Raw genomic sequence first — 26,694 nt, 5'->3', positions numbered from 1 at the left:
ATGTCATGATGCTATAGAGCACCATGGTTGCTTACACGAAAACCTTTACTTATTGTTATTACTTGTTATTAATACTGTATGTAATACTTCTGTTTTCTTAAACTTTAGATTGAAGCTGGTGGTGGAACAGAAACAATCATCAATCAACTCAACCAAGAAAAGGTACATTAATTTTATTTAATTGATATTTGTATAAATTTGAAACCAGCTATGTGGTCATAGTAAAAAAAAATTCACGTGGACAAGAACTGTCTTTGAGTAGAAATGTTTTCTCAGATATTAAAAGGGGCCATTGTTTACATCACCAGTGAAAAATGTTTAGGCAATGAGCTTACAATTTTATTGAATGAAAACTTCATCGTCACAACTCTGTCCCACTGACTGCGGTGTATGTGCAAGGTGTTGATATGAAAAAAATGAGCGTGAAAGATTATTAGTTACTTTTGTTCTTATTAGCAGTTGTGTTGATTTCCAATTTACCTTTGAGTTAGTATTTTGTTAATTTCTGTCACCTTTCCAAGTGTTTCTTTTAAAGTTTAATATATAGCTGTTATTAGTTGCCATAGTTATTGTGTGCTCTTCTTATATTAATGTTTTGTATTCATATATAAATTTAACTATTTTAGACTTCCTTCATAGCATAGAAATAGCGTTTTTCCTCTTCTTTTCTTTTCTTCTTGTGTGTACATTTGTGCTTCAGTTTTCTTGCTGACTTGTATTTTGTTTCCATTTAATGCTGATGTTAACTGGCTGCCTGGCTCCGCTAGCCCCTATGGTTATTCCAGGCAGCTAGTACTCTAACTTTTACTTTTAATATTTTCATTGAACATTGTAGCTTTTTTGAGCAAGAGTGAGTACAAATAAAGATTGATTGAAAGCATGACCAATGCAAAGGCCAATTATAGCAAGGGCTTAACATAACTCAGGCAACAAGTAACATCACTATCGATTTGGCAACATCGCGGATTTTAAACTGTCAAGATCTCTTGATGGCGTGTAAAGATTTTGTGATGATTTGATAATGTCGCGATTCAGTAATCAAGAATTCCAACATGAAAGGTGACTCATGATGACTTTGACAGTGTCGATCCTAGCAATATGCAGGACCCATGCCACATATGAACTCAGTTAAATGACCTTGCTCTCCATGAGTTCTCGTAGCTCAGTGGATAGAGCGCCCGCCCGGTGTTCAAGAGGTCATGGGTTCGATTCCTGTCGGGACTCGGATTTTTTCTTTGTCCCACGCTCACGTCATGTTGATCAATTCACCTTTCACATTTCATTACCAAGCTTAAAATTCACCATCTTTATTCACTTATCAAGAATTCCAACTTTGTCTTTTAGGAAAATTACCAGATGCGTTTGCAACAATTGGAAGCCTCGCTGCAAACGCAATCACAGGAACATTCCAAGAAGATTGAAGAGATGCATAAACAGCAGAAAAAGGTGAGATAAGGGGTTACTGTTCAATATAGTTAATCCTCTCTTGAACAGACTCGCTTCAGACAAGAACATGTGTCCACTTAAGAGAGGTGTCCGTCTTTAGAATGTTTAAAAAGTAGTGTTTATATGTGGTTGGGACAATGGCTAAATATTCGCTTATGGAAATGGCTGATTATAAGAGATGTCCGTCTATAGAGGTTTGATTGTAATCAGATTGTCTGACAGTTAGCTAGTTTGCAACTTTGTTGTCAAAATGACTTTTAAGTGGAAAAGAGTCTTGCCTGGATAGGAATGTCTCTAAGAACAAAGAGCTGGGTGGCTTTGGCTAATACAGTGGAACCCTATTAGTACAGTCACCAACAAGGCATGAAAATTTGGTTGTATTAATGGGTTGGGGTTTGTCATGAAATTTGCGAATTTCATGACTGGTCTATGTTAAGGGACGTCTTTCAAAACAGATATATCACACTTCTAAACAACTATTTTCTTATAAGCATCCGGAATGCAGATATAATTTTAAAAGATTAAGACTTCAATCTGTGTATGGAAAGATGAACATGACTTGTTCAAGTGGTGTGTTAATGGGGTAAAATTAGAAAAGATTATACAGGTTGGGTTTTCAGAATGTGGCCACTGGCCATATTAACAGGGTGGCCGCATTAACGGAGTTTTCGCCAAGACAAAACAACTGACGGTAATAACGAGGTGAACGTGAGGCTGTGGATCCGCTAATCTAACTTACAGTTAACACAGTGAAGCTGTAAAAAAACTACCCAAGTATTATAAACAATAATATTATTCCTTTTTAACAATTTCGCCATTGTGTTATTGTACAGGTTGAAGAGGAACTGGCTAAAGAAAAAGACAACTCTGCCAAGCTAGAAAGTTCTGTCACAGACCTTACATCTCAGTGCAGAATTTCTTTGCAACAGATGGAAGAGTTTAGAAAGGAAGTGAAAGAAAAGGTAAGTGAATGGTATTGCAGGTTTTCTAAGTAAGGCGCCGTTCACACTACGCCGGAGAAATTTGAAAACGCAACAATCACGGGTCATTTGTGTTCGAGGAAAATCACGTGATTATCGTGACGTCATCGTTTGGACAAGCTTCATTTTCAAAATGTTTTCCTTCCACACTAAAACGCAAAGCCGGCGTTTTCAGAAAGCTCCGTTTTGGTGACGGATTAGTGTGGACGGTAGGCCCAACCGAAGAAATAAAGCTGTGTTTTCAAATTTTTCCAGCGTACTTGTGTGGACACGGCCTGAGTTGTACGGTAGACGACTGGTTTATAATTATAGCAGTTGGCTGTTTTCACGGTTTGTTCAGGTTTGCGTAGCACGTATTAAGCTTTGTCACCCTGTTCTCGGGCAAGATTTTTACTCTTACAGTTCTCTCTTCAGCTAGGAATACAAAAGGGTTCTGGCACATTGTTAGAGCAAACTGAAGAAATGTTAGGGGTAGCCTGCAGTGGATTAGCTTCCGATTTAAGGGGGAGGGGACCAGCATAACTCCCAGTCGCTTCATGCCATTAAACTTGAGTTTAAGGTATACAAGACAATACTTCCTCAAAGATATTTTGTATTCTTATCACCTTTCTGCTTGTTTTTTCATGTTTTTATAGCCTCATCTAGACACCAAGGCGAGGGGGTTGGGGGAGGGGGGGGGGGGGGCAGAGCTTTACGGGATGTTTTCTAATTGGTTGCATTGTTTTCAGAGTGAGAGTCTTGTTGCACTGGAAGCTGCTAAGGCTGCTGAAAAGTCAGTGTTGGATGAACAAGTCAGATCGTCCCAGGAGACTTTGCAGGAGAAGCTAAAAGAACTGAGTGCTCTTCAACAGCAGAATGTCAAGGTAAATAAATTAACTGATCAAGGAAAATGCATTCACTAAGATTTTAGCTCAAACAAGAGATGTGTGAGGTGTGACTTCTGTTCACCGGGTCACAGCAAAAACCAAAGAAAATCTCACAGTTATTCAGCTATGTCGCTGTGGGTATTTCTCTGTGTGTATTTGTTTGCTTCATCTTTCAGAAACTTTTAATGTCGTTGTCGCTAGCGCTGAGTGACACGAAACGTTGAGTAGTAGATTTTTTGATCATTTTTTCAAGAATATTGTTTGCAGCCATAGTGAAAAACTTTTGATAAGAGGCCAAACCAGGACTGAAAAAGCGAGCACGTTGCCATTCGTTTATCACTGAGGAAGTTTAAGAAAACCACAACGGCATCGACAACGGGAACGTGGCTAAACAAAAGGTTTAATGAGCAGAACAATGGCAGTGCACGTGCGTTATAATTCTTGGTACATTTCTTTGCCGTCCTCTGCAAAACAACAGGGACCTTACGCAAAACACGACGGCAACGGCAACGAGAACGTCACCAAACAAAAGGTTTAATAAGCAGAACAATGGCTGTGCACGTGCACTATAATTCTTGGTACATTTCTTTGCCGTCCTCTGTAAAACAGCAACGTGAAATGACCATATTCTGCTTTGTCTGGAGAACGTGAACCACAACGGCTAATTTTTGTATTTCTATTTGGAACTGAACGCATTCGTAGCATATTCAACCGGAGCAAGTTTTAATACTGACAGACACACTGGACAGTTCCAAATAAATGCGAAATTCCAAGGTAAAATAGAACCACATTTTTTACTTGGCGTCGTCCTCGCCGTCGCCGTCGCCGTCGCATATGCGTAAGGTCCCTAACAACGTGAAATGACCAAATTCTGCGTTGTCTGGAGAATGTGAACCACTTCGGATAATTTTTAAAATTTACGTTTTGAATGTTAGGCTGTGATTCATATTCAATTTCGAGATAGTTTTGACAAAGAGAAACAAACTAAATGACTTTACAGAATCGCGAGATTCGTAAGTAAAAAAAAATCATTTTTAATCGTCCTTGGCGTCGTTGTTACTTAAACTCCCTATCAACTTGAACTCCGAGTGGAGCAAAATAAAGCGAGTGTCGTGTCGGCAGGTGATTGGTAATATCAAACACGTAAAAATTATCGTAATGTTACACATGTCGAGATACTGTTTTTCTCCTCCGTCGAAATCCCTACAAACAACGTCAGTTTATATAATAAATAAAAAAAAAAATTAACCAACAGTTATCCAAACCATACTTTCTCTCTTCCACAACATGTTCGTACCAATTCTTTGTGGGTCTCCGTAATTTTTTTCGTTCCCTAGGGCTGGAGGCTAGTTGTGCATGTCTATTTACACCAGTAGGTTCTTGTTTCTCATTTTTTTTCCTCAAGCTGAAAGAAGACCATGACAGCATTAGGGAAAGCCATACCAAACTTGAAATTCAAGTGAAAACATCCGAAATGGAATTAGAAAACCATGCAAAGAAGGCCGCTCAACTGGAAGGGGAAATTAAGGGAAAGGTATGTAATCTAGATACCTTTTTGTTAGTGAATTATTAGAAACGTGTTTTGTGGAGGAGGACATGGTGTCTATTAAACAATTAAATTATTTCCTCTTGATTTCTATCGCGTGATAGTTGACGAAGGCACAGCCCAAGTCAACCATCACACATAGAAATCGAGAGCGAATAATCTAATTGTTTTAGTGTAAATCTACTAGTCGTTCAAAACTTTATCTAAATCCTCCTCACGGACACTTCCAAAAAGCAAAGAAGCGGCCGTCATTTTGTTAACAAGGGCGCACTGCTGTTAAAACGCGGGTAGATTTATACTAAGAGCGAAAGTCAATGACGCACAGCAAAGCTGACTTTGAATTCGCTCATAGAAATGTTGGCGACTAGTCAAATTGTGTATTTCGGACACTAAAGTATCCAGCCAAAACCTGCCATTTTGAGTCTTTTGAAACCAAACCTCAAGACCAGATGATCTTTCCTCTTAAGAGCAACACAAAACGAATACATTTAACAAATGGTAAACGCCATAGCGTGTACTATTGAGTTATGGATGCACGCGGGAGGTTGCTAAACACGAAAGAAGCGTAAGAGTCGCACGAGGCGATAGCCGAGTGCGACTCTAGCTTCTTGAGTGCTTAGCAAACCTCCCAAGTGCATCCATAACTCAATAGTGCACGCTATGACGTTTACTATTTGTTTTATAACATAACATTGAGACATTGGAACAACAGAAGTCGTTTTATTGAGCTACATCACAAAAAAATGTTCGTGTAGTCTTACATGACAAGAGAAAACAAGCGCGCGAAAATTCAAACATGACAACCGACTGCACACCAGTAACTCGATAAAGTTTCATCTTCACACAACTGTGAAGACAGTTTCGCATTTCTGGGAGAAGGACGTCGGCCATTACTTTGGAAACAATGTCTGTCAAAGGATTTGCTTTGTACACATTAGCACACACGTCAGCAGCGTACACCCATGGGCAAATAGTAGACGCTAAATTAACCAATCAGAGCGCGCGCTTTGCTTTAGTTATGTTATAATCCGTACTCGAATGGAAAATAGTGAAAGAACCAATCGGATGCGGGAATTTCCGACTCAACAAGGCAATTAATTGCGGGTATTTCCAATGGAACGTTCCAAGTGGCTACTTAATGGCACCAACGGCCTGCGTTCTTGTATTGTGTCACAGAGGAAGACTCTTAACTCTCATAATGCCTCTCTCCACCCAGGCATAGGAATGGATAATGGCAAACATTTGTCCTAAGTGTAACTAACAAAATGCATGGGGGTGGGGTTGGGGGAGGTGGGGTGGTGGAGGCTGGCTACGGTGGACTAACATCCCATCCAGGGGGGAGAAGAAACACTTCCGTTCTTGTTTCTTAATGCAGCAGGAAGTTGAGCTCACCAGTAATAAAGTTCAGTTATGTTCCACAGGTTGAGGTGATGACGTTACTACAACAGGAGAAAGCATCAGAGAAAAGTTCATTGGAAAAACAGATTGAAGACGCGCAGACATCCTTAGACAAAAAAGAAAAAGAAATATCGGTTATACGAGGAGAACTGCAACAGGTAGACTGTGCGTCTTAAGAGCAGCTTCGCCTAAATATCAACTAGACTTGGAAATAGCGAAAAAATCGAATTTCTTCAAACTCGCCCAGAATGAAGCCCTACGGGCACTAGTTACAAAAATATCGTTTTAAGTTCGATAAATCAAAAATTATTTTTTTCCGCAATTTTTTCGTTTCGATGCCCCAAATCGGCCAAAATCCATCGAAAATGAGCGGCATATTCGGAGGCTCGTAAACTCAAAAGCAAAAATCTTCATTACAAACTGATTACACGTCGTATTTGTACTTCCTTTCTTGTCTATTTAGAGCTAAATAGATCGTGATTTGATTAGCACTGGAATTCGTTAACGGTCATTGACTTCAATTCTCAGCAAACAAAGTTATTGTGTCAAAATGCGCCCTTTAGCTCCTTCTTTGACCCTGCAAGATTTCATATCTGGAAATAGTTTCTTGCAATCATGGTTTCGGAGAGATATCACTAGAAATTGTTTCAAAATAACGAAGCGTTTGCTTTTCTTCCGGGTTTTCTTGCAGTAATCGGTTTCGTTACCCTCGGGTCAAAGGTCACGTTTTCAGGACGAAGTGCTGCATTTAGTTCGCTATCTCAGCGCTCGCGATTTTATTTACCCAAAAATTTTATTTCACTAATTTGAAGAAACAGTGCTCTTTCAGACCAAACTAGTCGTTTTGGGAAAAGCCGTGTACCAGAACGCCTTTTTAGCATTTGAAAATAGGCTAAATGTAGACCTCTTGTAAAGTTGTCTTGGGTCGTTAACTTAAAAAATTCGTCAAATATTTAAGTGCTAATCAGATCACGATCTATTTAGCTCTAAATAGACAAGAAAGGAAGTACAAATACGACGTGCAATCAGTTTGTAATGAAGATTTTTGCTTTTGAGTTGACGAGTCTCCGAATATGCCGCTCATTTTCGATGGATTTTGGCCGATTTGGGGCATCGAAACGAAAAAATTGCGGAAAGAAATAATTTTTGATTTATCGAACTGAAAACGATATTTTTGTAACTAGTGCCCGTAGGGCTTCATTCTGGGCGAGTTTGAAGAAATTCGATTCTTTCGCTATTTCCAAGTCTAGTTGATATTTAGGCGAAGCTGCTCTTAATTATTTTACTTTCCAGGTTTAACGACTTTTGTTTTTAACCATCAGCTATTAAAATAAATATAATCCAATATGATGTCATTGTATGTTACTTTATGTAAGGCTGGTAAATGGTAAATTCAAGACTTAACAAGACAGAGAGACAAACATCTTTTCTGCGAACCTGTGGCTCTTTTCCCCTTGCAGAAGGAACTGAGAACTTGTCACTTTGAATAAACTGTTGTGTTGAAATAATTTGTAGGTCAAGGAAAAATCTACAGAAAACATAAAATCCCTGGAAACTGAAAAAGAGCAGCTTTCCTTAAATTTGACCTCTACTAAGACGTTACTGGAGGAAAAGGTATGAATATGATCTTGTGTTTGATCTTCTTGCAGCATTTTGATTCATCTTTAAGGGGAAAATTTTATCTATCTTAATCCCTTATAAAGTTGTATAAACCTAGGGTTTATAACCGAAATTTTGCGGTAGATTAATAGCTTCGTAACCATGCTTTGGGTTCGGTCTTACAATTAGATCGTGTATCTTCTTTGTGTTATTAATTTAAGTCTTTTGTTGTTCTCTGATCAGGAGAAACTTGTAACCAACTTGGGATCAGACAACCAGGAAGCAAGGAAAGAAATTATATCGTTGAAGGAACAACTGGCTTCCATTTCACAGGTAATAATTTCGAACCACCTAGGGAAACGAAAATTGATTTGAAAAATTGGATAGGTCGAGAAATTGGGGGTAAAATTAGTGTTCGACTGAAAGAGGGAAATGACTTTTGGTTCGAGTTATCGGGCGGCTAGAAAAATAAAAGCGAGGGTTCGAGAAAACGGATTCTACCTGACTCGTCCCCAGTCGACCTCGTACAACCTCATAGAGCGCGCGGCATGGGGCTAGGTTGGAGCGCAGGGTGAGATGGGGATGACTACCCATCTCACCCTGCGCGCCCACCTCGCCCCATGCCGCGCGCTCTATGAAGTTGTATGTTGTCAGGGATTCTATTGTATATACGTCTTGTTGGTCATCTGATTGCTATTTTCATTATCTTTGATAGTCGCTCAAAGAGAAGACTGATCAGATGGAAAACGCAACTAAACAACACTTGCAGGAAAAGGTTAGGACGACAATCGTTGCTGTGTTTATTGTCATGCAATTTCTCTTTGGGAGGATGTCACTGTTATTCTTCGTCATCGTTAACTTTGTCTCCTGTCGCTTCGCTAGTAGGGCATAAGGCTGTCAAATTCTCCAACCGACACTCTCTGTCCAGCGCCGCCGCCTCAGCTACATTGCAGTTCTTCCAGTCTGCCTTGCTTCTTCTTTCTCTACAATCTTTCTTCAAGTGGTCTTCGATCTCTTTCTCGCCTTTCCTCAAAAAAAAAAAAAAAACTCTATTTACAGTATTAACGTTGTCCACTACTTGACTACTTGACAATACCACATATTATTTACCACACTGTAACGACTTACAATATTAGATGTACTTACAGTTCTAACTTAACTTACATTACTATATCTCTCAGTTAGTAGGCGCGCTGTGATTGGTCAATTTAGCGGGCCATATTTTCCTGTACGGCCCGTTAAAATTTAAAGTTGGTTTTGTTGCCAAACTGTTTCGTGATTTGTTTCTTTTATACTCTAAATTGTGTTTTAAAGCGTGCTAACGACGTAAAAATGATTTCAAATTGTCTCGTTTTGCTTTCGAGGTGCGTCCGAAATTTGAAGCCTTTCCGCGTGAATAGAAATCGTTCCCGAACCTGTCAGACACACAATAGAGATATAATAAATATCTTACTAACCTTGTTTTCTTGGTCCGTACTGTAAGTTACGGATCCTCGTTTTTCCCCTTTGATTTATAGCCCGCGCGCTTCGCGCTTGGGCCATAAATCGATGGGGAAAATCTCGGTCCGGAACTTACAGTACGACCCTCCAACTCAGTTAGTAATATAGGAGGTCTATACTAACATGACTCACTAATTAACAGTACCACACATTATATACAATTATACTGATACTAACTGACATGACTAAATATTAACGTGCAATACTATATTGAAAAAAAAAATTGAATATGGGAAGAAAGAAATGATTTCCTTGACTCCTAATTCTTTATGTAGTTACTTTTATTTTTAAATTAATTTAACTACTCCCTAAATTGTAGTGCTAAATGGTTTTGAGCAGCCTATAAGTACTTAAGTGTACAAGATAATTAATTTTGGAAAGAGAACCTTTCATTCTTGGTCCCTTCACCTTCTGGTGTCCACCACAATGCTGTGAAACAGTCGATGTAATTCTTGGTGAAGATCTTTTTTTCATGAAATTCGTACTGCACGGTTTCTTTTTGTTCACGGTGCAAGTAAGGAGAGAACTTAGTAATTAATATACACTAAATTTCCAATTCTTTCCCCTTGCATTGCAGCAAGCTTTGGAGTCTAAATTGGCCGAAGTGGACAGTTCGGGCAAGAGCCAAGTTTCAGAGTTGATGGGGACACTGAAGAATGTCAAAGAAAAATTAAAAGAAAAAGAGGTATTCAGAAAATTATTTCCATTGTATAAGGGACTTAGCGGTTAAATAAGGCCTAAATGAAGTATTTACTCTTGCACTCCTCATGCCGTCTTGCAAAATGTCCTTGACTATGGGATGTTTCTTATCGCAGGACGCTTTGTGATAGAGTCTGAGTGCAGGGATAACCATTATAACAAGTACACAAGCTCCTATCCACCTTATAGAATAGTTAGAATTATTCAGAGCGAAACTGTACTGGCAATAAATGTCTGAACGATGCAGTCAGGGCTGCAACAAGACAGGAATGTTCAGGGAAAAAATAATTCTTCAAGGTCAAGGAAAAGTCAGGGAAAATTAAAATAATTTAACAAGGCTGATTTAACACCATTGAAGGCTGGAAGAAACATTTGGGGTTACTGTGATCTCAACAATATTTTTCCTTAATGAAGAAAGAAAATTTGTTGAAAACTTATATGTCTTAATGAGCGAATAGAAAGGACAGCTGTAAGTTCACGCTATAAGCCGCTACCAGATCTGACTTTTTGTTTTTTGGGAGGTCAGGGAAGTGCTATTTTTATCTGGGAAAAGTCGGGGAATTATGAAAAGTGATGCCAGTGGCAAACATGGCAGTGTTTGCGTACTCTTATGCCCCTTTCTATCCAATGGGTTCCGGCAGTCTGAGCTGGGGGTTGTGGAGTTGCCGACAGAAATGTTGGGGGCGTCTGCGATACCCACAGCATCAATTTATGACGCCTACAACAATTCGATCTCGAATAAGCTGCCTTAAATGCTATGGTTCTTTTTTTCAGGATTTGTGTGACAAATATGTCCAAGAACAGCAACAGCTTAATGGAAAGGTAAAAAACACTGATCTCTATAAACTCTTCCAGTCCTTGGCTCAAAATATGAATTCTCCCAACAGATTATCAATCATTTCTGCCAATGTTAGCTCGGAGAAGTTGGTGTTGCATCACGACCGTATCTTCGTTTTGTTGATTTTTTAAATTTTCGTCACCTTCCTTTCTTGATAGAGTATTCGACCTTGTTGGTTTCTTTCGATTGACTATTTCTTTTTACAATAAACAGTAGGGATATAGAAACATTTTTTCATATCGCTTCTGTTTATTCTAAAATGTTTTACAAAATCGTCCGTTATTTCGTCTGGGATATTTTTTTACCTAACTTTGTAATTCATCAACGGTAATTTTGAGGTTTCCTAGACTTGCTCTAAGTCGTTCATTTTACATTATATATAGGCCTTTTGGTTCCCTATAAGCCGTGGGCAGAATTGTTTGCGACAGCCAAAAACGAGGATTTTACCGAGGGCAGAGTGCCGTTTATTCTAGCAGCGCGACGCGTCAGGCTGAAATAGAACTCGTGCGAGACGTGCGTGCCAACATGGCTGGGAAACAATGGGCAGTTGTTTCTTTGCCAGACGTGCGCGTCGCGCTCGCGCTTTTTGACCTCGCGCATCCAACACGCAAGTCTGACGCACCCTCTGCCCCAGTAATAAACGATCGAATTTGCGTAAGTCTAAAGATTTCTTTGTTGTGAAGATATCGCCACTAATCGCACAATATGACTAAGTATATCTTGATATTTGATTTTAAGAATTGTAATTTTATTTAGACATGCATCAGGAATACAACGCAATTTGTAAACAACTTGTAAATCATTATTTCTTATTCATAGATCCAACAATTAGAACAAGAGAAATCATCGGTGGAGGAAGCCATGAAAGAACTTGGAGAGGTAAGTATGCTTTGTTATAAGTAAGAAATAACTTAGAATAAGTAGTTTTGTCGTGTTCTTAAAGCTGACTTGGAATGACTTTTTCACAATCTAGGGATGCCAATTTCATCCGAGTTGTCAAGTTGATTTTAGTTTCATTTTCATTTTAGTTTCGTATTATTATTATTTTTTTTTATACAGGCTCACCAAAATCAGATCGCAGTACTAGAAACTGAGTACAGTAGCAAGGAAATGAAATTACAAGAACAGGTAAGAATTATTTTTACACCTTCTCAGAGGTTTCATTGATAAATTTCTCGAGATCCAGAAGATCCAAACTGAATGATTAATCAGTTTAACACGCTTGTTACATCACGTTTAAATGCAGTTCCCCGGTACAGTCTTCGACAACTTTGGTTGATCCATGTTGTAACAAGCTTTTCGTAATGACTGATGCCATTTTTGCTACAGTTTAGCTGACCTAGACTAGTTCGAAAATATGGTCTTATATCAGGTTAAATTAGGTCTAAATTTGCCAATCTAAAATTAGATCCACGTTTAGGTAAAGGATAGCAGTAGGTTCAGCTATTGTAGAGGTGACAGTTATAAAGAATGAGGGTGGTTAGTATTTCCAAAGTTCTCCGGTTCCATTCTGGTGGTTTTTTTAGAAAAAACAAATTTCGTTGTGTCACTAAAATGACATCGTCTGTTCGCGAAGAGGAAAATTGCTTAGTCTCTACTTGGTCGTGTAAACCTCAAATAAGCTGGAAGCCAGTTCTATCTTCGTTTAAATATTCAACCGCTGAAGCCGTAATTTTGAATTGTGGTTTCTCCTTAATTCGTTTTGAGAATTTGGTATTTGATCAAGGCAGTAGTTCACCCTTCTGATGACTTGGCTTTACAACTGTATATAACATTTTTTGTTTGTTCTTGTTGTGTTGAAAAGCTTGCTGAACAAGAAAAAATTGCCGGTGAGCTGCAAAGATCTCTGGAGCAAAAGGATGAACGAATCAATGGAATGCAAAGAAAAATAGAGGTGTGTAATTGGAATTTTATTTTTGAGTCAGGGAAAATTGACATTTTGAAGAAGAATCAGAGAAAATTGGATATTATTTTAGGGAAAATAGAGGAAGAAGTCAGGGAATTTTGAAAACTGTTGTGTGTTGTTGTGCAAGTTGTTTACTGGCGTTAAGAAGTGTGCTTAGCTATAACGATGGCGGGGAGAAAATCTACGTTTTTAATGTAATACCCAACTATTTTTTCATTGTTTTTACTTGTCGTATACTCTGTTTTTTCCACATTACAGGTTCTGGAGGAAGAGGTTAAGAAGGAATGCGCAAGTTGCAAGAATTACGAAGCACAACTTTGTAAAATGCAAATTACTTCGAAGGTGCAGTGACTCCTAAACGACAAAAACATGCAAATATGCAAATATGCAAAATATGCAAAAATACAGAAAAACTCCGCGTGTAAGAAGCTAGTGGTTTAAGACCCTGCTGGCTGAAATTTGCCAATTTAAAACCCAAAAATATAAGAATCTGTTTAGCCAAGCAAGATCAAGAAGGTTCTTATATGTGGGTTGCAGTTAAATTATGATAAACATTTTAACTAAGGAGTGTGACTTTGAGATGGGAAATTTATTTACAAGAAAATGCATAATGCAGTTGTAAATAAATACTGTATATTTAAGTACCAAACCCAAGTTTATTTATTTTTCTGTTAATCAACAACCCTAATCTCCTTCATAGAAACTAAGAACGTAAAACCCAAATTGTCAATAACTGCCCCCAAAATATCGCCAGACTTAAAAAAATGTAGGTTCTTACACGCGGATTTTACTGTACCTCAAAAATGTGCAGTTTGCTCAACAGTTGTATCGAAATTTAATTCTAGGATCCAAACATTTTACTCCGTTACGTTCGGTAGAAGTGCCTATATGTTGTGTTGCGTGACACAACATTAAACGCGTATTAATTCTGTCAGGGTTGAAGTAACTTGTACGTTTAAAATCTCGTTACTAAGCAACACAACTTTCCCATATTATATCATGCTTTCGTGACTGCTCATGCTAGCTTTTGATTGGTTTAGAAAAATTGGATTCGGCTTGATTTGCGCCAAAATGGCGTTTGTTCAACAGTTGGAATAGTTTAGTGTAGTTATGTTGCAAAACAGTTTCATTAGTGTTCGCAGCTAAGGTGTCTTCACTCTGTTTTACAGGAACAGCAAGAGAAAATAAGCCGACTTGAGAAGGAACAAGAAGATGCTCGAAGCGACATCAAGGCAAGTGATCACTTCAGTACTAAATGTGTTGAACGGAGGGCTCAGCGAGAGGTCTGGGGTCCAGCCCTAGGTGGGGCACTGTTTTTATTTTTTCAAAATGCCTTTCTCCACCCAGAAGAATCTTTGTTTGCGATATTTGCCTCACTAGCATAAGCGATACAGTTTCTGACCAAGGTACAAAAATATAAGTTCTGAATATTGAAAGGGCAGTGCACGATTAACTGTCCCAAGGAAGTTGAATACTTTTTGTGCGACTTGGGTTTAAAAAGTCAAATTTTACAAAGAATGTATGGGCTCATTAGAGCTTTTACCAACCAGGAATTTTGCAGTTTTTGAAAGACAGTATCTCCTTGAATATTAAACCCAAAGAGCTAAACATTTCACCATGCACTACGTTTCACAAGCTCTTTTACTGTTTTTTTAGTCAGTTCATATCTAGCGTGATGGCTTCTCTGCGCAAAGTTTTATGCTAGTGAGGCAAAATGTAAACAGTGACGTCAGCAAAAATCGCCCTATGATTGGGTGAACGGCCGACCGTCGGGGTAACCTGGCCTGCTGAAGTAAGCTGCACTGGACTAAGCTTTCCGTCCAGGAGGGCAGTAACAGTAGTCTTAGACACTTCATTTCACGGAAACCGGAAATAAGCGCACGGTGCCGAGGAGCCACCCTGTTTCTCCACTCGGTCGGTCGGAGGTTTGTAAGACCGCAAACAGCCTGTAATCTCAATGAAACTGTATTCCAGACCTAAAAATAATATTGAAAATAAAGTCAATGTCCGGAAGCGACAATTTACAGTAATCGATTTGTAAGTGAAGTTTATCCACTGTGGCAGGGATTGGATTGCCTTTTGAATAACTTAGTTTTGAAAATTTTGCTCCCGTTTCCATAAAAACTTTGCCAAAAAAGAAATCTTCTCCAATGTAAATTTACTTTAAAACCTTTTCAGAGAGCATTTGGCTTTTTTTAAAGTTCAAGTTTAAAAAGTGTTGTATTTCATAATTCGAGGGAAATTCTTTACACTTACCACATTTCCAGCGACGTTGTTAGTAAGCCTCTGTTCGAGAAAGGAGCCCGCGTTCTCTTCTCGGGTAGGAACGCTGACCGGACTCGAGAGAGCGGCGGAAATCGAACTTACCTTGTTAATGGAAATGAGTTAATTGTTTGAACACGGAGAGTTTTTGGTAAGTGTCTGTGTCTTGTTTCCAGGACCTTCAGGGCCAGGTCGCAGCTGGAGAGGAGGAACTGGGGCAAATTAAGAGACAGGCTGAGGAAACTGAAGGGATTTTGAGACAGACCGTAGAGCAGCTTAATGAGGTGAGTTGGTGTTGTTAAGTCCGTCACTTGTCAATCCGTCTTGATTAATCTTCTTCAATAGCTGTTATTGCAGTTGAGTCTGCGGTCAAATATTCTTTTGTTTTAAAATGCATGCAAACGAGGCGAAAGGGTCGATACAATGCAGAATTGACCTTGTCGCCTCGTTTGTGTGTCAAGCCGCTGATAACTGCAATAACAGCTATTTTAACCACCCTTGCTCGAGACATCAAAAGAGCGTGAAAAAAATTAGGTTGCTATTTCAATGAATTTTATTCTTGCCAGGCAAAGAATTCTTTAGAGACGCAAGTTTTGAATCTTGATGGCGATCTGAAGACTGCGCGGGAACAAACACAGAAAATTAAAGAAGAAAAGGTATATTCTATGATGAAAATAGTAGAATTCTATTAATATACTATTGCAAATGCTGCGATCTGATTGGCTGAGCTACTCTTATGCTATCAGCCATTAGTGCGAAGTTAGTGAAAAACATTTAGATACAAATGTATAATTAAATTCCTGAGAAGACTAAAAGAAGGACATTCACTTTTTCATGACTTAAAAAAAAGTAGAAAATGTTGAGAAAACGGAGAAGCGCGCATACGTAGAAGAAAATTCCAAACGACAATTTAGTCCGCGCGATTTTTCTCAAGTGTAAAGTTAAATACAATGTAAAAAACAATTGGAAATGATTAGCTGAAGAACATTTAAGTAACAATTCTAGTAAAACAATTAGATTGTTCGCTCTCGATTTCTGTGAGGTAATAGTTGATTCGGCCTTCAATTATTACCTCATAGAAATCTCAAGCTCATAATCTAATTGTTAAATAGTGAATTCCTAAACTACAGTGGAAAGATTCCGTTCGCTTTCGTAAAATATATTATGCCGTAATATGGGACTCATTGCTTTGGCATTTAATTTTGACGTTTTGAAGTTTTCATTGTGGAAAAGTTACGAGCTAAAATTGAATCAGTAGTATTGTATTAATAACACTTACGAGACTTGGAACAAATCTTTTTGGCAGGATTCAGTTGAGCAAGAATTAGAAAGTCAAAGAGATGCTTTCAATGGTCTAAGGTAACTAGACTGCAACTTCCGTTACATTTGTTGAGGATATCCATCCCGTGTGCTTGATAGCCTTTACGAATGTAGTTCTGAAGAAATCCTTGGGCCACAGATTGGGTTTGTATAGAGGCGCTGGATATTAAGCCCCCTTTCTCAAATAGTTACCCCCCCTCCTTTCTCTCTAATGCAGTTTCCATGTGATCTGTCATTGCTTAAAGGAGTTACGTCACTGTTTGCGCGTCTTGAAAAGTTCAGCCTAAATTTGTCAAGTTCGTCGTTTGCAATCCGTGTCAATCTTCTCCATCCTTAACCATCCTTGTTCCTTTATGGTTTATTATTGTCTCTTTGGCATTTTCCTATCTTAGTAAGCTATTATTTTCAGGTTTCCTTCAATTTAAAGGTAATTTTGTACGTGGCCAAAATAACTCAAAATACCGTGACTGAGCTCCTTCAATGAATCTTCTAGAACTGAACATTGAACAAACTTATTTGTATACCTTGTCTACTAAGCGTTGCGTGACAATGAAAGACGCTTCAGTCACTAAATAGAATTATTCTTTTTCGTATTTCTTAGAATTTCATTACAGACAAGAATAGCAGAAGTGGAGAAAAACCTCGCAGCGGAACAAGAGGCCAAAGAGAAGGTGAAAAAAATTCTTTACTTCCGAATAATCTCACAGTAAAACTTACGAAATATATACTGTCGTTTATTGATGACATGTGCGTTAATGTAAATAATTAATGTTATTTAGTGTAAAAAGCCACGAAAAATACCTCGCACAATTTAATTCTCCACCTAACTGGTTGGATGAGCTTCACCTCCCTCTATGGTCCCGCCCACACTACGCCGTAGGGATTTGAAAATCCAGCTTTATTTCTCCGTTTAGGGCTACCGTCCACACTAATCCGTCACGAAAATGGAGCTTTTCAAACCGGAGGAATTTGAAAACGCCGGCTTTCTTGTTTTAGTGTAAACGGAGCTTTTCAAGAACGATGTAGTCATGATAATCTGGTGATTTCCTGGACCGAGTTTGTCTCAAACACAAACCCAAAATGAGCGGCGTAGTGTGGACGGAATACATTTGATGCGCTTTCAGAATGAAAACGCCGTTTTTAAATTTCTCCGGCGCAGTTTAGACGGGGCGTAAACTGATCTACCGAATTACAGATGAATTGGCTCGTTGATTGACATTCTGTCATTCACTTTCTTTCGTCCCTCCCTCCGTTCACCCTAACGTCTCCCTTCCGCCTTGCCTCCGCCAGTGTCCCGCCGCGTGCATCCATGGATAATTATGAGCATAATTATGAACTCGAACATAATTATGAGCATAATTATGAACTCGAGATTTCAACTATCACTGTCAGAAATCGAGAGCGATTAATCGAATTGTTTTAGTATAAATCTACTAGTCGTTCAAAACTTTATTTAAATCCTCTTGACAGACACTTCGAAAACGCCAAGAAGCGGCCGTCATTTTGTTAACAAGGGCACACTGCTACGCTACTCACTATCTATCACAGAATAGCTAGCGAGTAGCGCAGCCAATCAGAGAACGGCAATTGTGATAGAACGCTAGTAGATTTATACTGAAGTGCTTTAGAAACCCCTATGCAAAATACTTAGCTGTCCAATAGGAAGGTGTGTTATATATTCCTCGTGTTATAAATGTTTTTATCGTAATTGAAGGCGCTGCAAGAGGCCCAAGAGAAACAACAGCTTCTCATCAAACAAAAGTTGGAACTGGAAAACAAACTGCATAACACTGAGAAAGATCTCAAAAAGGTGAGGATATAGAGTAGCTTTAATATCAAAGTAAACATACTCATTACTGGTCTGTATAAATTTTTTACAGTACTCATTGGGAGAATTTGGTGATGAATTCTATAAACTCTGTTGTCAACATAAAGATTCTTCCAACTAGTTTCTAGACATTTCTTATAACACTAGTAGGGAGAATTTGACGATGTACTACTACTTGAATTGAACCCGTAAAGGAGACCTACCTGGGCGTTGCATGATCTTCATTTGACCCCTAAAAGATACCACTTAACGTACATGACATGGCATGGCATTTTTTATTATTTCTACGACAGCAACCCTTAAAGATGCCGTGACAGCTAAAATAGTGGCATTTCGTCCTGAACACCCTAAGAGAGACCAAAATCCATGTTTTACACCCCTAAATGAGACGACGAACATCCTTGACCTTTGCACATGTATGTTCCCCCCCCCCCCCACCCCACCAACCCAGGGTTTCTTTGGTAAGCGATTTTGTTATAGATTCTGATCAGTTGATTTTGTTTTTACATGTGGTAGTCTTTAGAGGACCACGAGGAAACAAAGGAAGTTTCTAAACGAGTTCAGCTGTTATTAAAGGAGGAGACTGCAGCCGTTCAAACGAAACTGGTAAGAAATTTTCTTCTTATCACTCCCCTTCGTGTGATTCAAAGCTGGGATATAAAACATATAACATAGGTTCTAACTACGATGGTGAAGCGCATGCTCTCTAATTTGCTGGTAACCGCTGTTTATTTGCTCGCGGGCGAGTACTTCCCCCGTTGGCGAACGCTGAATCTGAGTGTCTATCGAATTTTAACGTGACTAGTTCATCGAATGTGGACAAAACTCAGGTTAGCATTTTCAAAATACTTGTGCAATCATAGTTAATAACGCGAAATGGTTAGGAAGGCCGGTAAACAAAAAAAAAAAAGTAAATAAACAGGCTGGGATTTATGTTTGAAGGCCGTCCCTGCACATTTTATTGTTTTATGCTCATAGATTATGCATTACGTAATCGCAATGCTTCTATTGGTTAGTTGTATGAGCAAACATAACCACCTTTCGTATTTTGTCAGGTTTTGTACAGGGTCAACTCCCAAAATAGTCAACAAAAACATACAAAAAAGAACTTTGCCAGGTTTCCTAACCATTTCCTTCTGTCATCTATTGTGCAATCAAGAAAAACTATCTACACAATTGTTTATTTTTCAACATGTTTTTAAACATGTTCTTAAGACTAAGCTATAGCAAATCTGAGAACAGCCAAATGTAGGCTGTTTTGTAAATCAAAATACGTCTCTTTACGATCAAATCCGATAGTTGCGTAGAGAATATATGGTGAACATCTTCTATTCCCCACTTCTCTGTTTGTGAAAGGAAAGTATTAACTGAAAAAGCTTATGGACTCAAATGCGCTTCGAAACGACCTTCTCATTCGAAGAACGCTAAATTTTCAGGCAAACGAAACACAGGAGCTTGAAGAGCTTAAAAAGAGTAAAGAACAAGCTGAGGCGAGGCTCAACATTCAAATTTCGTCGCTGAATGAAAATCTCACGGCGGCGAGGACTGAGGCCGAGAAATGCCAACAGCAGACGAAGGAGACTGAGACCAAGCTTGCAGTTGCTGAGAAGCGAAATGACGATTTGAAAGGCGACATAGCTGGTGAGTGGCATATGGTGAACTTGCAGTTTATTACTGAAGATGCCGATAGATTGAAACCATTTTCTAAGAGTGAGATTCTTTTTGTTTATTTACTTAGTTTTGGAAGCAACTGTTCAAAATAACCTGGACGAAAGGAGAAAATTACTTGAAAGGTATGTGTTTCAAACGACGCTGTGTTAACTGAAATTATAAGCGTTACTATTGTTTACGAAATCGTCACGCAACTTGTAACGATTGCATAAGAAATCAAGAGCACACGAGGGCGGGAAAATTGCAGAGAAATGTATGGAAGACTTCAATGAAATTCCACGTTTCCCCCAGACCTACGCCCATTAAATTTCACCTTTTTCACGCTTTGCGCCATTTTAAAACATGACAGCGTTATAAACTCTAAAGCGGTCAGTGTACTTTTCGATGTTCTTTAGATGCGTAGCTGCGGACGAGGCATTAGAAAAACAGAAAAAAGAAAACGCTGAACTGAAAAGAAAGGTCGACAATGCACAAGCTGCGATGATGGAACTGACGCAAGAGAATCAGTCATTACAGGTATGGCTAAAAAAGAAGTGGCGCTACTAACTTGACAGTATTTCTAGATGGCATAGTTGAGGTGCTCTTCCGGTTGCAAGCAACCCGTGCCAAGCGCGGGGAAACGTGACCAGTTTCTTGCGCGGGGAAAGATGAAATCCGTGTCAAGCGCGGGAAAACATGTATTCTGTGTCAAGTGCGGGAAAACATGCAACTACTGCCATGCGCGGGAAAACATTTAACCAGTGCCAAACGCGGGAAAACATGCAGTCTGTGTTATGTGCGGGAAAACATGGAAGCCGTGTCAAGCGCGAGAAAACATGCAACCGGTGTTTTGCGCGGGAAATTGCACGTATGCTTATCAGGATTGATGTTGATTTGGCCTTTGATTGGCTGAAAAATTTAGTTTGTTTGGTTACAGTACTTGCAAGGTTTTTTTTGTTTTGCACCTATTATAAAGCTTCGCTAACTCTAACCAAAGCAGAAACCTTCTGTCGAACCCAGGACAGCAGAATAAAGCTCATACTTCTGAGTACGCACGTTTTCATTACTTCCCTTTCAGATTTTAAATACGCAAAAGAACGCCCGGAGATGGGAAAGCGATACTGACGTCGCAGCATGCAATGGTTGTGATAGAGCATTCTCAATGAAAATTAGAAAGGTAAGTTTAAAGTCAAACTGTGTTGCTTATATCCTACCATTTGTCTGTAAATAGTAATGGTTTGAACCCAGGACTATCAGTTCCCGTCCACACTGCGCCGTATCAATTTGAAAACGGATGTTTCACTCTGTGAACGCATCAAATGTTTCTCCGTCCACACTACGCCGGAGAAATTTGAAAACGGAGGTTCACTCTGAAAACGCATCAAGTGTTTCTCCATCCACACTACGCCAGAGAAATTTGAAAACGGAGGTTCACTCTGAAAACGCATCAAGTGTTTCTCCATCCACACTACGCCGGAGAAATTTGAAAACGGTGTTTTCACTCTGTAAACGCATCAAATGTTTTCCGTCCACACTTCGCCGGAGAAATTTGAAAACGGAGGTTCACTCTGAAAACGCATCAAGTGTTTCTCCATCCACACTACGCCGGAGAAATTTGAAAACGGTGTTTTCACTCTGTAAACGCATCAAATGTTTTCCGTCCACACTTCGCCGGAGAAATTTGAAAACGCAGGTTTCACTCTGTGAACGCATCAAATGTTTCTCCGTCCACACTACGCCGGAGAAATTTGAAAACGCAGGTTTCACTCTGTGAACGCATCAAATGTTTCTCCGTCCACACTACGCCGGAGAAATTTGAAAGTGCAACAATCACCGGTCATTTTGGACTTGTGTTCAAGGAAAACTCGGGAAGGGAAATCACACGATAATCGTAACGTCATCGTTTCGAAAAGCTCCGTTTTCAAAATGTTTTTCTTCCACACGAAAACGCAAAGCCGGCGTTTTCAAATTCCTCCGGTTTGAAGAGCGTTTTCGAAAAGCTTCGTTTTCGTGACGGATTAGTGTCAACGGTAGGCCGAACCGTGTAGAAATAAAGCTGCGATTTCGAGTTTCTCCGGCTTATTGTGGAAGGGACCTTAGTAGTTCGTATGGTGTGATGGTCTGGGTTAGTGCAGTTCTAAAGGGGACTATTGTTGGTGAATGACGTTTTGACAAACTGTGCGAAAGTCGTCTTAAGAGTCAAGCAAAAAGTGTCTGTCAGTGACAAGACAAGTGTTTGTGGGTATCTTATGTATGTCTTATGTCACAGACGGAAGTGCTTCAACTAAGGAACAATCTTTTAAAAGTGAAGATACGATAACCGGGGCTTTTTTTACTGTCCTCTCTTAACAACAAGAGAAACCAGTTGTCTATATTCTATACGAGCATGGGTTTTTTCTTAAAATGTATCGCTAAGTAACGGGTGGGGACCGACGGGAAAACCTTCGTAGAGTTCCTACTTTGTGCTGATTGGACAATAACATCGGAAGCTCCTCGGAAGCTCTTCGCTATCTAACGGAGGATTTTCCTAGGGGCAGTTGTTTCATTGACTGGAAATGCTAGCGAAATGTGTGAAAAAAATCTTGGTACTCGTAATTTGAATAAGTTTTTTTTTTTTTTACTTTTTTCCACATTTTTTTTTTCTACCCAGGCTACAATTGTTTTACTTGTCAATACTCTCATCTTTGCTAATCTATTTCTTTCCTTTTCAGCACCATTGTAGAAATTGCGGGTAAATATATTATGTTTTCATATATTTTTGACATGCACGCCACATTATCCACATTCACGAATTCTTCCTTTGCTTGTTGGTTTTCGCGAAAAATTAAGAAAGTTTTTGAAATAAATTTCCGTCAGATTGTTGGGATAACCGATTAAGATAAAGTTTAAGAATGACCTCTAGTTTAGTTTTCTTTTCGCTTAAAAGTAAATCCAACACAAAAATAGGAAAAAATCCCTTATATACAAGTTTTATCGATGCCATGTTTTTGTAAACGTCTCTCTTAACCTGTGTAATGTCTGAACTCTGAAGTGAAAAAGTTGTTGAAAGCAGATGCAAATGGTAATAATCATTTTTAGAAAAGCAAAAACAAAAAACAAACGAAAACTTTAGGATTACAGGCTCTGTCGCTTTCCGCCAAGTTCGATCTTGTGATGAAACTGATCTTTTCCTTATGACTATATGTCGATGTTCACATTACCAACATAAGATTATGTCGTTATGTCGCTAGTATGTACTAGGTCTTACAAAAGAGACACTCATGTTATGTCAGAAGATCCGAAATGGCTGTGTTAAAGTCTAAATAGTTAAAACCCGTAGTAAGTTCCTTTCTTGTTTAATCTCCTACACAGTTTAATTTACTGCGGTGATTGTACATCTAAAAGTGCGCCGCTTACTTCGAGCAAGAAACCTGTAAGAGTGTGTGACAAGTGTTTCGAGGAAGTCACGTCAGGGACAGCTAAAGTAAGTTTGGTGATTGCGTTACATTACACCTGACAGTCCAGGTTTCAGGTCTAATTTTATGTTTGTAGTTGCTCGATTTTTTGTACTTTGTGTACTTTTGTTTTATTGCAACACCGAATTGCAGTCCTTGGGGAAAAATTTGTGGAAAAAGCTGTGGAAACACTCGCCTGTCGGCTCGTGTTCCCAAAGCATTTCTACATGTTTTCTGTTTCTTAAATAATGCTACCCTCCCAACCCCCCCCCCCCCCCCCCACCTTACTCTCCCCTTCTTCAACAAAACATGTGCACCGAAGATTAACTTAAACTTGTGTTTTTCTTTCAGTCGTATTCACTTGGTCCAAACCAAGGCTTCAGCTGAGAACACGCCTTGGGAATAGATCATGTTACTCTCAGTTGCGCCCTTCGACAGTTTTGTAACGCGGTATAAACCCTATTCATAAATGGTTGCCAATTTAAGATTCTTTTGTATGCATTTAAATTAGCCCAACTAACCTCGTTTGAGGGTCAAAATTCTTTTGATTTATCAGCTCCAAAACGAGGTTAGTTGGGCTAATTTCAATACTTACCAAATCATTTTTAATAGTAGCCATTTATGAATAGGGTCTTTAAGAGTTTTGTACATCAACTTTTTACATGGAGAGAGATGGCATTTCAAACTATCGGCCACAACTGTGGAATCTTTCATCAGGGAGAAGGAATCTGAACGACCTCGGGAATTGTTATTACATATAACTGACGTTGACTTCTTTGTGAGTAAAAAGAAATTACTAGAAGCGTCCGATTCATCGCTTAGCGAGGGGATGGGTATTGCTAAAATGCACGTTTTAAACTGCAGGAATTGACAAATTAACCTTTATTCTACTGAGGATAGGGTTTGTTATAAGGATAGGGATTGTTTTACCTTGATAACCTTAATAACCTTTTCTTCAGTCAAGAGAAATCTATAAATGGATATTTTACCGTAGCTAGTGAAATTGGTAATTTGCTGGCTCACCTTACCGTGCCACAAGCAAGTCAGGAAGGTTGAAGTGCCGTAACTAATTAGTGATTCTTAGATGTAAATATAAAAGAGAATAGAGAGAATAAATTAACTAGATGTATTTTTGTAACAATACTACTAAACACAACTTGAACTAAGAAGTATATAATTTCGATCCGAGATCTCCCACGGCCAAGTGAGGGAACGTCAAACAGAGTGAGATCTGGGTACGAAGCTAGGTATTTTCTAACTAACTTGATTATTTTTATGTTCTCTATAACACACACTCGTCGAGATGCCGTTCATTTACGAATTGTTTTTCGTTTTTGAAGAACACTTGTAGCGTGTGGGGGATAGAAACTAGAAAAATTCATTGGGCCTTTTCCTTATGAAAATCTTTTCTAAATATTTTACAAACTTAAGAGCATTTTTTGCTACGGTAACTGTAACTTTCTTTGCCTTCTAACTTCAAAATTTCGCTTTGAAGGACTTGATAGAACCTAGGCTCAGTGTCCAGCCGTGGGTGTTTCGGTGCGCTCGCGATCCCCTCTACCACGAGATGGAAAGGATTGCAGGTGCACCGAAACAACCTCGGCTGGAGACTGAACCTAGTTAGTACTAAGTCATTTAACTGTGACGACTTTTATGATGCTTGCTCAAGCAAACCTGTTTTTCTATATGCATAGCTAAATACTAGTGATAGAGTTGACATTATTTTAGATCACTTATGGCATGAGCCCATCATCAGGAGTGTGCATCTCTCATACTAAGCTTATGTGATAGCATTTTTACAGACCGGTCTATTTTTAGGCTTCTTTTCCCGCGAAATAGGTCAGTTCCGGTCTTCATGAGCGCGCATCGGTAAGGAAAAAAAATTGGTGGTTTTTCTTTTTAATCTTCTGGTGAAATGATGACTTCAGTTAAAAATAAAGTCCGTGCTTGTGATTGGTCACTGAGGCTCCGGCGGGGATCTGAATTCGCGGTAAATTCAAACTAAAAATAGATCGGTCTGTGAAAACGCCGTGATAGGAATATGGGGTTATTGCACGCTCCTAACGATAAGCTTCTGCTTATAAATATTTATTAGAAAAAACACTTGTTACTTTCTAATCGTTTACATGGAACGTAAAGGTTCTCCAGACGATTTGCAAAAGTTTTGTAAACGTTACATGTAGTAAAAACAATTTCACAAGGGGTGTTATTCAGTAGAATTATTAACACAATTAACTAAGGTTTTAATAAAAGAAAATAATTTTCTTAGATTTTTCAGTTAAAGTAGCGTTGACGTTGGCAATGCGCAGGAAGTTTGTTTCCATAGTTACATGTTATAGATAAAGCATTGTATTTCAATTTATCCACATTCATGCATCAATATGAAATTATACTTCAATCTTAGCTCCGGGCATTAACACCACTATATGACTGTTACACAACGTACCTATTCACTTATCTTCCTTTTAGTGACCGTTAGGAACGGAGGCTCTGGGACAGACCCTATTAGACAAGGCAAGTTAAAAAAGAAGTCTTGGTGTAAACTTGCTTCTCCCGACGAAAATAGCAAAACATGTACGAAAAACCTTAAAGAGAATTAAGATCTTGATAATACTTTCTGGAGAGTTCTAATCAGGGTTTTTTGGTAAAACAAATGTGTTCTCCACCAAATAAACTTTTTGTTATCACTTCTAACTCTTTATTTGTCGCCTAAAAGATTTTCTTGTTTCATCGCTTCTGATGTCCTTCCTAAAGGACACACATGAAGAAATATGACATTGTCACTACGGGGTTTGCAGCCAAGCAACTATTGCAGCAAAAGAAAGTTTTTATATAAGAAAAGAGTTCAACTCCCACAAGAATAAGCTGGGTTTGATCGTGTGCACTTCTATCAGTCGCCTGGTCTGGGGCTTGTCCCAGGCCAGAGTGATTCCCCAGAACTATGGGCTCTTGTCAGGCTTTTACCATAACTTATTACCATGCAGGAGCCCATCACTACGAGTGTGCAACTCCCATACTAACATGTCACGGCAGTTTTAGAAACCGGTCTATTTAGGCTTCTTTTTCCGCGAAATAGGTCAGCTCCGGTCTACATGAGCGCGCATCGGTAAGGAAAACATGGCGGCCTTTCTTTTTAATCTTCCGGTGAAATGATGACGTCATTTAAAAATTAAGTCCGTGCTTGTGATTGGTCACTGAGGTTCTTACGAGAGTAGAAAATTACACTTGGAAATTTAGTGTAGCTTCAAACTGACAAAAGAAGTATTCCACCGCTTCACACGTGATTTACACACGATTTAATCACGCACGCGTGCCAAACGTGGGTGGTCCCTTGTGAGGGCGATGTGTTCGTTCGCAGTCTTTTATAGATAACCGAGCTTCATAAAGAGTCGCTCTTGGAAATTAGTCTACGTCCAACAATT

The 26,694-nt window shown here is 39.0% G+C and overlaps 1 protein-coding gene across 2 annotated transcripts in view; it reads left to right on the top strand.

The window, feature by feature from the left end:
- LOC110045529 (uncharacterized) overlaps window positions 1–25,966 on the top strand; it is a 43,573-nt gene extending 17,607 nt beyond the window's left edge. For both annotated transcript variants that reach the window (XM_089275776.1, XM_089275775.1), the window contains 29 exons: window positions 109–162; window positions 1,345–1,446; window positions 2,280–2,408; window positions 3,155–3,289; window positions 4,698–4,826; window positions 6,260–6,394; window positions 7,752–7,850; window positions 8,079–8,168; window positions 8,551–8,610; window positions 9,913–10,020; window positions 10,809–10,856; window positions 11,692–11,751; window positions 11,932–12,000; window positions 12,677–12,766; window positions 13,037–13,120; window positions 13,948–14,010; window positions 15,217–15,324; window positions 15,607–15,696; window positions 16,347–16,399; window positions 16,962–17,031; window positions 18,075–18,170; window positions 18,705–18,794; window positions 19,625–19,829; window positions 19,927–19,981; window positions 20,255–20,375; window positions 20,917–21,015; window positions 22,550–22,569; window positions 23,190–23,301; window positions 23,624–25,966. In XM_089275776.1, coding sequence (XP_089131902.1) covers window positions 109–162; window positions 1,345–1,446; window positions 2,280–2,408; window positions 3,155–3,289; window positions 4,698–4,826; window positions 6,260–6,394; window positions 7,752–7,850; window positions 8,079–8,168; window positions 8,551–8,610; window positions 9,913–10,020; window positions 10,809–10,856; window positions 11,692–11,751; window positions 11,932–12,000; window positions 12,677–12,766; window positions 13,037–13,120; window positions 13,948–14,010; window positions 15,217–15,324; window positions 15,607–15,696; window positions 16,347–16,399; window positions 16,962–17,031; window positions 18,075–18,170; window positions 18,705–18,794; window positions 19,625–19,829; window positions 19,927–19,981; window positions 20,255–20,375; window positions 20,917–21,015; window positions 22,550–22,569; window positions 23,190–23,301; window positions 23,624–23,659 — 2,610 coding nt within the window. In that variant the 3' untranslated portion in view covers window positions 23,660–25,966. The remainder of the gene's footprint in view (window positions 1–108; window positions 163–1,344; window positions 1,447–2,279; window positions 2,409–3,154; window positions 3,290–4,697; window positions 4,827–6,259; window positions 6,395–7,751; window positions 7,851–8,078; window positions 8,169–8,550; window positions 8,611–9,912; window positions 10,021–10,808; window positions 10,857–11,691; window positions 11,752–11,931; window positions 12,001–12,676; window positions 12,767–13,036; window positions 13,121–13,947; window positions 14,011–15,216; window positions 15,325–15,606; window positions 15,697–16,346; window positions 16,400–16,961; window positions 17,032–18,074; window positions 18,171–18,704; window positions 18,795–19,624; window positions 19,830–19,926; window positions 19,982–20,254; window positions 20,376–20,916; window positions 21,016–22,549; window positions 22,570–23,189; window positions 23,302–23,623) is intronic.
- Window positions 25,967–26,694: the final 728 nt, after the last annotated feature.

Source organism: Orbicella faveolata, unplaced genomic scaffold (genome assembly GCF_042242905.1).
Source record: "Orbicella faveolata isolate gen_17 unplaced genomic scaffold, um_ofav_v1 contig_4, whole genome shotgun sequence".
NCBI lineage: Eukaryota > Metazoa > Cnidaria > Anthozoa > Scleractinia > Merulinidae > Orbicella > Orbicella faveolata.
Note: the sequence above shows the minus strand (reverse complement) of the source record. Positions and strands in the feature narration are given on the sequence as shown.